The sequence below is a fragment of the Canis aureus genome, chromosome 22 (assembly GCF_053574225.1).
Source record: "Canis aureus isolate CA01 chromosome 22, VMU_Caureus_v.1.0, whole genome shotgun sequence".
Taxonomy (NCBI): domain Eukaryota; kingdom Metazoa; phylum Chordata; class Mammalia; order Carnivora; family Canidae; genus Canis; species Canis aureus.
The window spans coordinates 44673156-44685262 of NC_135632.1; the positions used below are offsets into that span (position 1 = coordinate 44673156).

At 35.1% G+C, this 12107-nt stretch overlaps 1 protein-coding gene across 4 annotated transcripts in view; it reads right to left on the bottom strand.

Moving 5' to 3' along the window:
• Window positions 1-12107, bottom strand: part of OXSR1 (oxidative stress responsive kinase 1) — a 95160-nt gene that overhangs the window by 17731 nt on the left and 65322 nt on the right. For all 4 annotated transcript variants that reach the window (XM_077865808.1, XM_077865809.1, XM_077865807.1 and 1 more), the window contains exons 7-11: window positions 11825-11926; window positions 10597-10730; window positions 5488-5536; window positions 4844-4909; window positions 2173-2295 (exon numbers count right to left, since the gene is read on the bottom strand). In XM_077865808.1, the coding sequence (XP_077721934.1) occupies window positions 2173-2295; window positions 4844-4909; window positions 5488-5536; window positions 10597-10730; window positions 11825-11926 (474 nt within the window). The remainder of the gene's footprint in view (window positions 1-2172; window positions 2296-4843; window positions 4910-5487; window positions 5537-10596; window positions 10731-11824; window positions 11927-12107) is intronic.

Sequence of the window (12107 nt, forward strand, 5' to 3'; positions counted from 1 at the left end):
AAATACTGAAAGAAAAAAACCTATCAATTTAAAAGTCTATACCTACCAAACATATCTTTTCAAAACAAAGGTGAAATAAAGACATTTTCAGACCAAAAACCTCAAAGAAGTCACCACAAGTAGATCCATGCTACGAAAAAATGTGAAGGGAGGTTCTTCAGAAAAAAGAAAATGATATAAAAGATGGAAATGTGGATCTCTAAGAATCTTTATTATGAACATGTGCTGAATTTTGTCAAAAGTTTTTTCAGAACATATGAAAGTAAGAATACGAAAATATATTTTCGGGCAGCCCGGGTGGCTCAGCGGTTTAGCACCACCTTCAGCCCAGGGCTTGATTCTGGAGATCTGGGATGGAGTCCCACATCAGGCTCCCTGCATGGGGCCTGCATTTCCCTCTGCCTGTGTCTCTGCCTCTCTCTCTGTGTCTCTCATGAATACATAAAATCTTAAAAAAAAAAAAAAAAGTATGATTTTTCCTCTTGTTAGGCCTATTAGATTCTGTCAAAGTTTTTTCAGAATGTATGAAAATAGGAATGGTATTTGTTTTCTCTTTAGGCCTATTAATATCACAAGATTTCCTAATATTGAACTATCCTTGCACCCCACCTGCTTGATTATACTGTATATTTTCAATATAATTCAATCTAGTTTTAAAAGAGTTTCCTCTTACAAACGAAGTCATGTCATCAAAAATGGCTGTAACAATAACATAAGAGGGACGCCTGGGTGGCTCAGCAATTGAGCATCTGCCTTTGACCCAGGGTGTGATCCTGGAGTCCCAAGATCAAGTCCCACATCAGGCTCCTGCATGGAGCCTGCCTCTCTCTCTGCCAATGTCTCTGTGTCTCTCATGAATAAACTAATAAAATCTTCAAGGAAAAAAAAAAGAATAACATAAGAAATACAGAAAGTTATTCATTCTGAGAACAAAGTACATAATTTTCAATGCTGTTTATACACCAGTGTGTCAGGTTATAGAAAAGCTACTATAAGTATTTCAGAACTACAAAATTTCAAATAAATTTTTCTTGCAGATAGCTAGGGGATAATAATCAGAATTGAAAATACTATAATTTATCTTCCCAAATATTACTTTTTGGCCAGAGAAAAAACTGTATCAACTCTTGCACAGGAGGCTAGAACTACAAGATTCATGTATCTCTGGCTTTCTCTGATTACTTTAACATAACATTACCAAAAAGTCAATTTAAAGAGGAATCATATGAAAAAAGGAGAAAAGAAACCAGTCGTACATTTAATAAACTCGTATAGAAATGAATATTTATATTCGTTATCTTTTGAAGAACTTTCCAAAGTTAGACCATAATAAATTTTTGCCCATTTTCATTGACAAGGTCTTTACAAACTTAGCTTGCAAAAAGACTAGACTCAGACTTCATCTGACAAGACCAACAAATATTCAGTGTTGATAAGCAAAGTCATAAGTGCTATGGTAGAGCAGATCTTTTAAGCAGAGATACACCACCTACTCACCACTCATACCACAAAAAGGTTCTAGGCAGTCAAGGCTGTGATGAATCTTAAACATTAATATTTCCCATATATATTTCTATTCCTGGGAATGAGTCCTATCAATCAACTTGAGGTATTAACTTTAGGCAAAAATAATGGAAAAAAAAAATCAAAACAAGACCTTTGTCTTCGCTGCTTATAGTGCGCGTATCCAGGATACACACACACACACACACACACACACACACACACACACACACACAGCGCCTATCCAGGATATACCAACTAAAGAAAGGTATACTGTTCCTCTTCAGGTCAAAGGTTAGCAGTCTTCAGGGACTGTTTTTTTAGGCTTTTGAGTTCAGTGATCTCTTCTGTAATGTCTAATCAGCCATTAATCTTATCCAGTGTATTCTCACCTCAGGCCTAGTAGGTTATATTTCTAGATTTTGCCATTTTTATATACTCTAAATATCATATTCAAAAAGATGTCAGTCTACTTTTCCATGTAGAATTAATTCCATGTAGAATTAAATGGGCTCTTACTCTTGATAACTTGCTTGAGGAAATTCTGTCACTATCTTATTTTTTATATTTTAGCTGGTTAAGCTGAACAGAACCAGAGAATATAGTATTATCTCAGAGGCTTCAGACAAAAAGAGCTCTATATTAACCATACAGTTTAACAAGACTTACTCTGAGTTGTGAAATTGCTGCTTTCCCTTCCTCACTTTCTTCATCAAATTCATCATCACTCCACTCCCAGCCACCATCTTCTGTCTTATGAAGGCGGCCACTGGAACCTGGTACTCTCCGAACCTGTACATGGATGTCGATTATGGTAGTGTTTAATATTTACTATATACACTATGTATATCTTTCACCCCTTACTTGCTCTCTGTGCTCCACTACCTGTCTTTACTCCAACCACTGACTTTCCCTATGCTCCTATACTCTTGGACCCAAACATCATCCAAATCCTTATGTGAAGTCACAGGCCAAATCTTATTAATGGTTTCACATTCTGAGAGGTTTAAAAAAATTTTTTTAAAAACCTCAGCCCTCAAAATAAAACCAAGATAAAGAAGATTCTTTTTTTTTTTTTAATTTTAAAAATCACAATTATACCTTCAGTTTCAAGAGTACTGTAGCTGTGTAAGTTTTTCATTTTGGCATACTCTTCTTCAATTTATATTTTTCTCTCTAAGTAATGTGTTCTAATTATTCCCCCTAGGTTTTTTTGGTTTTAGGAACTATCTACTACTGGACTTCCAACTATGAAAGATGAGAACTTAATCCTATTATCAACCCCTCTGACTCTTTTCTCAAGATACAGTGAAATTTTGGTTAAATCGATCTTTTTCAGTATTTCCATGACATGATTATATAAATGAGATAATTAAGCCTAATTGTATAATTACCTTTCTTTCCTGTATAACTCTTGTTTCCAAGAATTAATATTTTTCTTATCTCTATGTACTTGTCATATTTAACCTCCAATTCTCTCCCAGCTGTGTAAATCCCCTCTCACCACATTGCTATACTTTAGGTACTAATCAGGATTATCTTCTTGAGGAAGACCGTCACCCAAGCCTCCTGATCTGCTCCACCCTAGACTGGTTTCACGCCAGGTCTGGACTTCAGATCTCACTCTATCACCTGCCACATGACTCCCTCTTTCTCAGTTTAAGCACTTCCTCCATTAACATGGCATGTTAATTAAAGCCATGCATTTCGCAACTTTTCTTGATTCCAACCCACACTTCACTTACAGTTTGTCTGTTTTTAAAAAAAGGTCTAGGTTAGTAGAAATCACTTTCTTTCATAACATTGTATACAACTGCTTTGTTGTGACCAGACGCACAGAGGAGCTACTAATGTCACTACAATTCCAATCCTGTCCATGATCTTTTCCCCTTCTCTGGAAGCTATCGGATCTTCTTTTTGCCTCTAGTATTCCGGCAATGTGCCTTAGTGCTGGCCCATTTCCATTCATTGTGCCACATACTTGGGCTCTTTCAATCTGGAAATTCGTGACTATTCTTTTTGGAAACTTTTCTTGAATTATTTCTTCAGTGACTTCCTTTCTTCTGTTTTCTCCATTCTGCTTTTCTGGAACTTTTTACTCAAAGACTGAACCTTCTCAAATAATCCTCTAATGCTTTTGTCTTTTTTTTTCCTGTTCTCTATCTCTTGGCCTTTTGGCTTTATTTTCTGGGAAATTTCCTCAGCTTCACCACACATCCTGTGTATTAAAACTATTTTCATTTCTTCTATAATGTTTCCCATTTCCAAGAGCTTTTTATTCATGGTGGTGTCAGTGTATAAAAGCTCCTCTTTTTAAGTAATAGCTTTATTAAGATATAATTCATATACCACATAATTGACCCATTTAAGGTATACATCATTTTTTAGTATATTCCAAGCTGTGAAACCATCTCCATAATTAAATCTAGGTCACTTTCATCACTCCTCCATACTGCAAAAAAATCCCAGACCCATTAGTAGTCACTGTCCATTTCTGTATAATACCAGTCCTGGGCAACCTCAAATCTACTTTATGTCTACACATTTGCCTATTCTGGACATGTCATATAAATAGAATCATATACTTTGTGGTCTTTTGTAACCAGTTTCTCATGATTAGCATAATGTTTTAAAGGTCCATCTATATTATGACATCTGTCAGTACTTCATTTCTTTTTATTGCTGAATAATATTCTATCTTATGGACATGTGACATTTATGTATCTATTCATCCATAGATGGATAATCAGGTTGTTTTCACTTTTTAGTTATTATGAATAATGCTACTGGGAACATTCATGTACATATCTTTGTGTGTATGTTTCCAATTCTCCCACATATGCCGAGGAATGGAATTGCTGGGTCATACGGCAGCTTTGTTTAGTTTTTTTAGAAACCGCCAGACTACTTTCTAAATGACTGTACCATTTCACACTTTTATCACTAGCAAGTGACGGTTCCAATTTCTCTACATCTTTATCCCACTTGTTGTCTTTTTTTATTATAGTCCTCCTAATATGTCTTGATTGTTTTTTGTGTAGTGTGAAGAAAGGGCCAAATGTCACAACTCACTCTGGTAGCTACAAACAATGATTTAACAGTCTAGAATTAATTCATCAATTGTGTAACATACCTTTTCATTCTAGTAGACAGCAAACCTAAACATACTAGAGTAATTATATTTGATGAATGAATATATCAAAGATTGCTAAAAGAAAGGATTGGAAAAAAGTGAGTAATACTTACAATTATTAACAAAGCATCACTTAACATATACTTTTAAAATGCAGAAGTAAGTTTAACCAATTTCCTAGGAAACCAGAGTTAAATCCCCATTTACCTTTTTAGCTCTTTCAGAAATAGTTGGTGCCCTCTGCAGTATTTTTTCTTGAAGAAATTCTTTATTCTGGAGAAGAAAAATAAATTTTTTTTTCTTACAAGTTTTACCAAACCAAAGAAACTGACACAGAAATATTCATTACAATTAAAGTAATTGTACATTACTACCACAGTTTCCCAATTTGGACAGAGCTTTAGTGTACTGAATGAACCAGGATCTATGAAAAGCTTGTTTTACCCTATATTCTTTGGGACCATGGTCCCACATTTCTAACTACAGTAAAATCCCACTTATCTGTTCTCTTTGGGAAATGAGATGTTTACTAATTCCGTAGTAAACCCTGAAATAAGAGTTCAGTATTTTTCAAAGATTATATTTATAATGGCAAAAGTTAATATGCATTGTCCCTGTTATAAATTTAACCTGATGTTTAAATTAATTTATATGAAAAATACATTTATTAATTCTAGAGCATGTATCTTAATTACCAAAAATTATACAGATAATGCCCCCAGCTTTTATTTGATCTACCATCACTTTTCCAAACATTATCATTTAAGAAAAAGCAACTTTGGGCAGTGAATCTAATTTAGGTAACTGAGGAGTATCACATGAACATAAAATCAAAAGTAAGAATTTCCTACCTTTGCTTTTTGGAAAAATTTGTGCCTTAACAGTTCTGCTGCTGTTGGTCTAAAACCAGAAAAGAATGTTTTAATAGTTAATTCAAGTGTAACTGTGGGTTTCCATCTTCAAAAATGAAAACATGAGTTCTTGAGCAGCAAGATAAAATCTCAGTGTTCTTCACTTTCCTTAACGGGCTAAAAAGCAAAAAGCAGGATAAACTAACTCGGTACAAGACACTGAGTAGAGAAGAAAACTCAAACAGAAATGTTGATTATAATTATTGTAGGTCCTTTGCAAAATTCATTAGTGAAATGTTTCTTTTGGAATCATGACTTCTTAGTGGCTTCCAAAATATTTGCTATTCTTTTCCCAAGAATATCATTTTCCAGGAAGACTAGATAATATTTACTTTAACAAGGCATAAAAATATATTTAACTTCACAAAGAGGAAATGGACCAAATGAAGTCTTATGTCTCTTAACATATGCCTGCCTGCCTGCCAGCCTTCAACTTCAAGAGACTCTACAAGTAATGTATATATTCTCCCAAATGAATCTCAACTCAGTTTTTAACTCAAATGTACAATTGGAATAAAGGCATCATCACTGTCAAATGTACAAATTTTTAGTATGACTGAGAATAAAGAATAAAAAATCCTACACTTAAGAGACTGGATCTGGTACACCGCACATCTACCACATAACCCTCTCTAAGGTTCTGTATTATCTGGTCAAGCCCCTGAAGGCAGTGGTTCTTAAACATGACTGCATTATAATAGCTAGGACTTTCAAGACAAATCCTGACATCCAGGCTATATCCTGTACCAATTAAAGCAGAATCTGTGGGGGAAAACCCATGCACTGGTAGTTTTGAAAACTCCTCGGGTGATGCTAATGGGCACTCATGCTGGAGAACCAGAGCCTCAAAGGATTACTGTACAGATTAAGAGAACAGATGTAAAAGTGTGATACAAATTGAAAGTAGACATTACCCTTCCTATTTTTTCATTCAGTCAGGATTTCATTATATTCAACAGTTTGTACAACATTGCTTTTTATGATTCATCCCTTTCTTCTAGGATCGTTTCCTTCTTTCCAAAGAAAAACTTCTAGTTCTTGAAGTGATAAAATGTGGCTGGAAACTCTATTTTTGTCTGAAAAAATCTTGATTCCATAGTTATTCTTGAATAGTAGTTTGACTAGATGGAGAATTGTGGGTTAACAGTTATTTTCTCTCAGCATTGTTCCAGCATATTCTGGCCCCTAGGCCTTTACTGTTATTACTAAGAAAGTGGCAGTCAGTCTAACCTGCTATTTCTCAGTAGGTAATTTGCCCCCGTAGCTTGCATTTAATTTAACACATGCTCTTTGACTTTGTATCCGGTTTTGTGACCTGTGTACAAATGGAGAAAGGGAAATACTGCTTGGAATGCTGGGGGTGGGGTGGGGTGATTCTTTAATCTGAGGATATAGATATTTCATTAATTCTAGAAAATGCTCAGCCATTATTGCTTTTAATTTTGTTTCTCCCATTTTCTATCATCTCTCCTGGAAAGTCTATACATACATCTATATGTATGTACATGTGCATGCACACACACTAAACCTTTCCATTCGATCCCCCATTCATCTTTCTTTTATATTTCCATTAACAAAAAATCTTTCTGTGCTGCATTCTGAGCAATTTCCTCAGTATACTGTAGTGTGATGAAGTTAAGAGCAGAAACTCCGTAGTTAAAACTGTATGGGTTGGAATTCTAGCTCCAACATTTATTAACTGTGTGACCTTGGGCAATGTCACATAACCTCTCTGTGACTCAGTTTCTTCATTTGTAAAACAGGAAATAACAGTGCCATCCTCATAGGTTTACTGTAAAAATTAAATGAGATGATATATGTGGTGTTTATAAAAGTACTTGGTAACTTATCAGTAGTCAATAAATTACCTCTTTTTTGTTTTATTGGCTGTTCTGTTTAACAATCTACTGAAGTTGTTTTGTTTTTTTAACGTAGAAATGTTCTGGGATCCCTGGGTGGCGCAGCGGTTTGGCGCCTGCCTTTGGCCCAGGGCGCGATCCTGGAGACCCGGGATCGGATCCCACATCGGGCTCCCGGTGCATAGAGCCTGCTTCTCCCTCGGCCTATGTCTCTGCCTCTCTCTCTCTCTCTCTCTCTCTCTGTGACTATCATAAATAAATAAAAATTGAAAAAAAAAAACAAAAAAAACGTAGAAATGTTCTAAATAAGGTATAATTTTGATTTACAAACTGGAAATAAGATGTTCTATAGCTTCTAGATATTTTTCTTTTATCTTTTTAAATAATTTTAGGCTTACAGAAGAGATACAAAGATAGTAGAGTTCCTATATAACTGTCATCAGCTTCCCTCAATGTTAACATTTTACATAACCATGGTATAATTATCAAAAAAGTTAACTAAAAATATTAACATTGCTACAGACTTTAAAACATTAATATTGGTACAATATTATAAACTACAGGCTTTATTTAGATTTCCCGAATTTTGCACTAATATCCTTTTTCTGCTCCAGGATCTAGCCGTTTCACTTTTAGCCTTCATGTCTCCTTTATATCCTCCAATCTGTGAGACTTTCTCAGTCACCCCTTTCCTTACTCCTGAAGAGTGTTGTTAAGGGAGTTTATAGCACATTCCTCAATTTGGGTTTATCTGATGTTTTCTCATTACAGACTGAAGTGAAAAATTTGGGGAAGGAATACCTCGGAGGTGATATGCCCTCTGCCTTTTATCCTATCTGGGAGTATATAATCATCAGTTTGTCTTATTAGATGATGTTAAACTAGATCACTTGTGAAGGAGGTGTCCGCCAGGTGTCTCCACGTTAAAGCTATTTTTCCTTTTTCATCTTCTATTTATCAGAACACTAAGTCTAGTGTCAAGGGAATCTGCTAAGTTTTAAATTTTAGTTACTAGCAGCTCCATTTGTTTTGCTTTTTAGTCATAGTCATATTATTCTTTTTTTATGGTTTTGATTTCCTCCATTAGGATTTTAATTATTTTAAACATACTTATAGTCTTTTCAGGTATCTTTGCATCATCCAAAGTTCTTGGAGCACTAATCCTTCTGCTTGCTGTGTCTGCTGATTCTAGTCTGCTATGTTTGCTGACTCTAGTCTGCTGTGTATTTTATAATTTCAGCTTGAGATCTCTTCAGGGCATTACTTGCAGGAATCTCATCGATCTGGAATTTGGAACAATTCAAACGGTCCAGTTTTCTAATTGCTTCTGCCAGAAATAAAACTGGCTTGGCAATAATTTTTTTTATTCTTTAATTTGGTGGGTTCCTGGATAATATGGGTCGTATAAATTCAGACTCTCAACTTACAGAATGTCCAGGTCAGAGGACTGGATTATTCAGGAGAGATTTGTGTTTTTGTGATGATGGTCATATATTTTGTCTTCTGGTCTGTCCTTTTACTCAGAAGGCTGACTTGAAAAGGTGCTAGCCATAAACAGGGATCTCAGTTCAGAATCCCCATTGGCTACGGCCCAATATTTCATTTCCAGCCCCCATATGGAAGTTAGAAATCTAACCGAGCGTGTTATTAGAATGAAGAGTGTCCCACTGAGGGTAGCTACAGGATTAGCTCATGGTATTTCTTCTCTGAGTTAGGTCTTCCTTATTATTTCTAGCACTCAAGGGCCTCCCTTTAATTGCAACCTTATCTCTGGATTTGGTTTTGTAAATTTGACAAATTTATTCAGCATTTCTAGGTATTTGTAACAAAAGAATTGTTATTCTAGTCAATTAAGCAGAAGCAAAAGTGTTCCCTATCTTTTATACCAATTTATTCAGAAATAGGAAAAAAGTTCTAACAGCAGAGGTTTGAACTTTGCTACCTGTTTTCTTACCCTTTCCAGTATTTCCAACAGTAAATTCTGAAGCCTCATGAAATATACTAAAGACATGACTAAGGATGTCAAATAAAATATTTATTTTTGTTATCATTAGAGAAATCAAAATTTAAAAATTCTCAGTGCTAAAAAAATGAGTGAAATATATATGCGAAATAGAAAAATGAGATACAGTGGAAACAGCCCTAGCTAAGGAATCAGAGATTTTTTTTTTATGAAGGTTTTATTTATTTATTCATGAGAGACACAGAAAGAGGCAGAGACACAGGCAGAAAGGGAGGAGAAGCAGGCTTCATGCAAGGAGCCCAATGTGGGACTCGATCCCAGGAATCCAGGATCAGTCCCTGAGCCAGCTTTCAGAAATTTTGGATTCAAGTCCCATCTCAATAACTAGGTAGAGGTGGCTGACCTCAAAGATAAAACGCTGACTCAATGACTTCCTACATCTATTTGATTCTGTTTAATTCATAAAGATACATACCTTAGATTATCATATTTATTCACTTACTTGCCATCCAATCTGTCTAGTGTTACAAGTAAGTGCTTTGCATTTTTGGTCTACTCATTAAAATATCTTTCCAACAAGGCAATACATATGATTATTTGGCATTAGATATAACATTTGCTATGTGTATTTCTTTTATTATTAAAATTATAAACAGTATTAAAATAATTGCTTATGACTTTTAATACAAATTGAAAACAAGCTATCCCACTAACATGGGATTTTATTAACACAGAATTCACAACATATAAATTTTTAAAAAGTTAACCAGGGCAGCCCGGGTGGCTCAGCGGTTTAGCGCCACCTTCAGCCCAGGGTCTGATCCTGGAGTCCCGGGATCGAGTCCCATGTCAGGTCCCTGCATGGAGCCTGCTTCTCCCTCTGTCTGTGTCTCTGCCTCTCTCTCAATCTCTCTCTCTCTCTGTTTCTTATGAATAAATAAATAAAATCTTAAAAAAAAATTAACCAGGAAAAAAAAATTAACCAGGAAACATGAATTTTAGAATATGCCATATACTAAAAAGAAGGGAGAAAGTTAATTCATTCATTTCCAATCTAGTTGTAACAGTCTCTCTATATTTTTTCTAAAGTTTGTATTCAAGTAGATATAAATATATTTGCATACACACAAATAATTTACTTCACATGAATTTATGTATGTACTAGACTTCCCACAATGGTTTACAATATTAGATGAAGAGAAACATAAGCTTTAACTCATATTTTACCTTTTTTCCGGATCCTTTTGAAGGCACAATGAAATCATTTTCCTAAATGATTTTCCATATTTTTTCAGCATTTCTTTGTCTTGAACACCAGTTTCCAAAGAAGGAGGATCATTTTGTAGTGTCAGCATTAGAACCTGGAAGAATTTTCAATATAATATAAACTTCTGACAACTCAGTAAAGTATTGTGGCCAGAAGTCTTCAGTATAAACAGCTTCTCAACACATAAGCAGTTCACTACTGGACTAGTTATTGGAACTCAGAGTTATTTGGATATTTTCCACACAAATAATATCCTACAGATAGCTGGCTTCCCAGGTGAAATGCCCACAAGGGCCCAACTGTATCAGCACTGAATGACCTTTAGTTAGAACCCTTTCTTCATGTCCTCTGTTTCCATTTTTATACTGCCAAACCATAAAAAAAAATTTTAAATCACAACAAATATAAGAATAAAACTCAATCAAGTAATAAATAATAAAATAATAAAAATAAATAATAAATATATAAAGCCATAGCAAAATTAAAAATGTGATCTTGCTGATTTTATTTATTCATAGCTCTGTTTTAACGTGACCCCTTATAATCTGGCCTTCTCTTCCAGAACTCCTCAGCCACTTCTATCACAGAAATCACTGATGATGCCTAGGTAACAGCCTTTTTTAGTTCTCACTCCTCCTACCTTCTCTGCAGTAACTGACAATTTTGATTATTCTGTCCATCCTAAGTCTCTTCCTTCTTTTTGACTTTCATGGCAACATACTAGCTTGATGCACGTAGGTATTAGTCATGAAGGTCATATTTACATAGTGGGATTTAGGGTGATTTTTTTATTCTGTGTGACTTTTTTATAAAAGCACAAGCCAATTTCCAAACACATAATCAACAGTAAAGAATAAAAGGGGGCTGTAGTCAGAATTAATACATGCTTTTCAGATTCAATTTATATTTACTGAAATGATATCACTAAAGCATAGAGGTATTTCTCATTCTGAGCAAACAGGCTAACATGTATGTCTGGGCTACAATTACAGGACTCACTGCCTGCATATAAACCTCATTTCCTCCCCCAACTCCTTTTAAAAAATAAACCATTCCTTTAGCCTCAAAATAGCTTCCCACTTTACAGTTTTAAAAACTCATCCTTCTCAAATCCATTTATTCCTAGGAGCAGGCTCTGAAAAGAAACTGGGACATGAGCTAGAGTGGTATTTTGACTATGAACTTCACCTTCATTGGGGGATACTTATGATAAGGAGCCGCCCCTGTGGCCAGTTCAATTGCTGTGATCCCGAAACTCCAGATGTCAGCTTTGAAATCATAGCCTCGGACCTGTAAAGAACATAAAGATGTACATGGTTATTTTTAACACCCTAAAAGCACTTTAACTTAATTCAATTTATTTTTGTTAGTAATGTCTACACCCAATGTGGGGCTTGAACCCATGACCCTAAAATCAAGTGTAGTATGTCCTTCTGGCTGAGCCAGCAGGCACCTCTAAAAAGCACTTTTA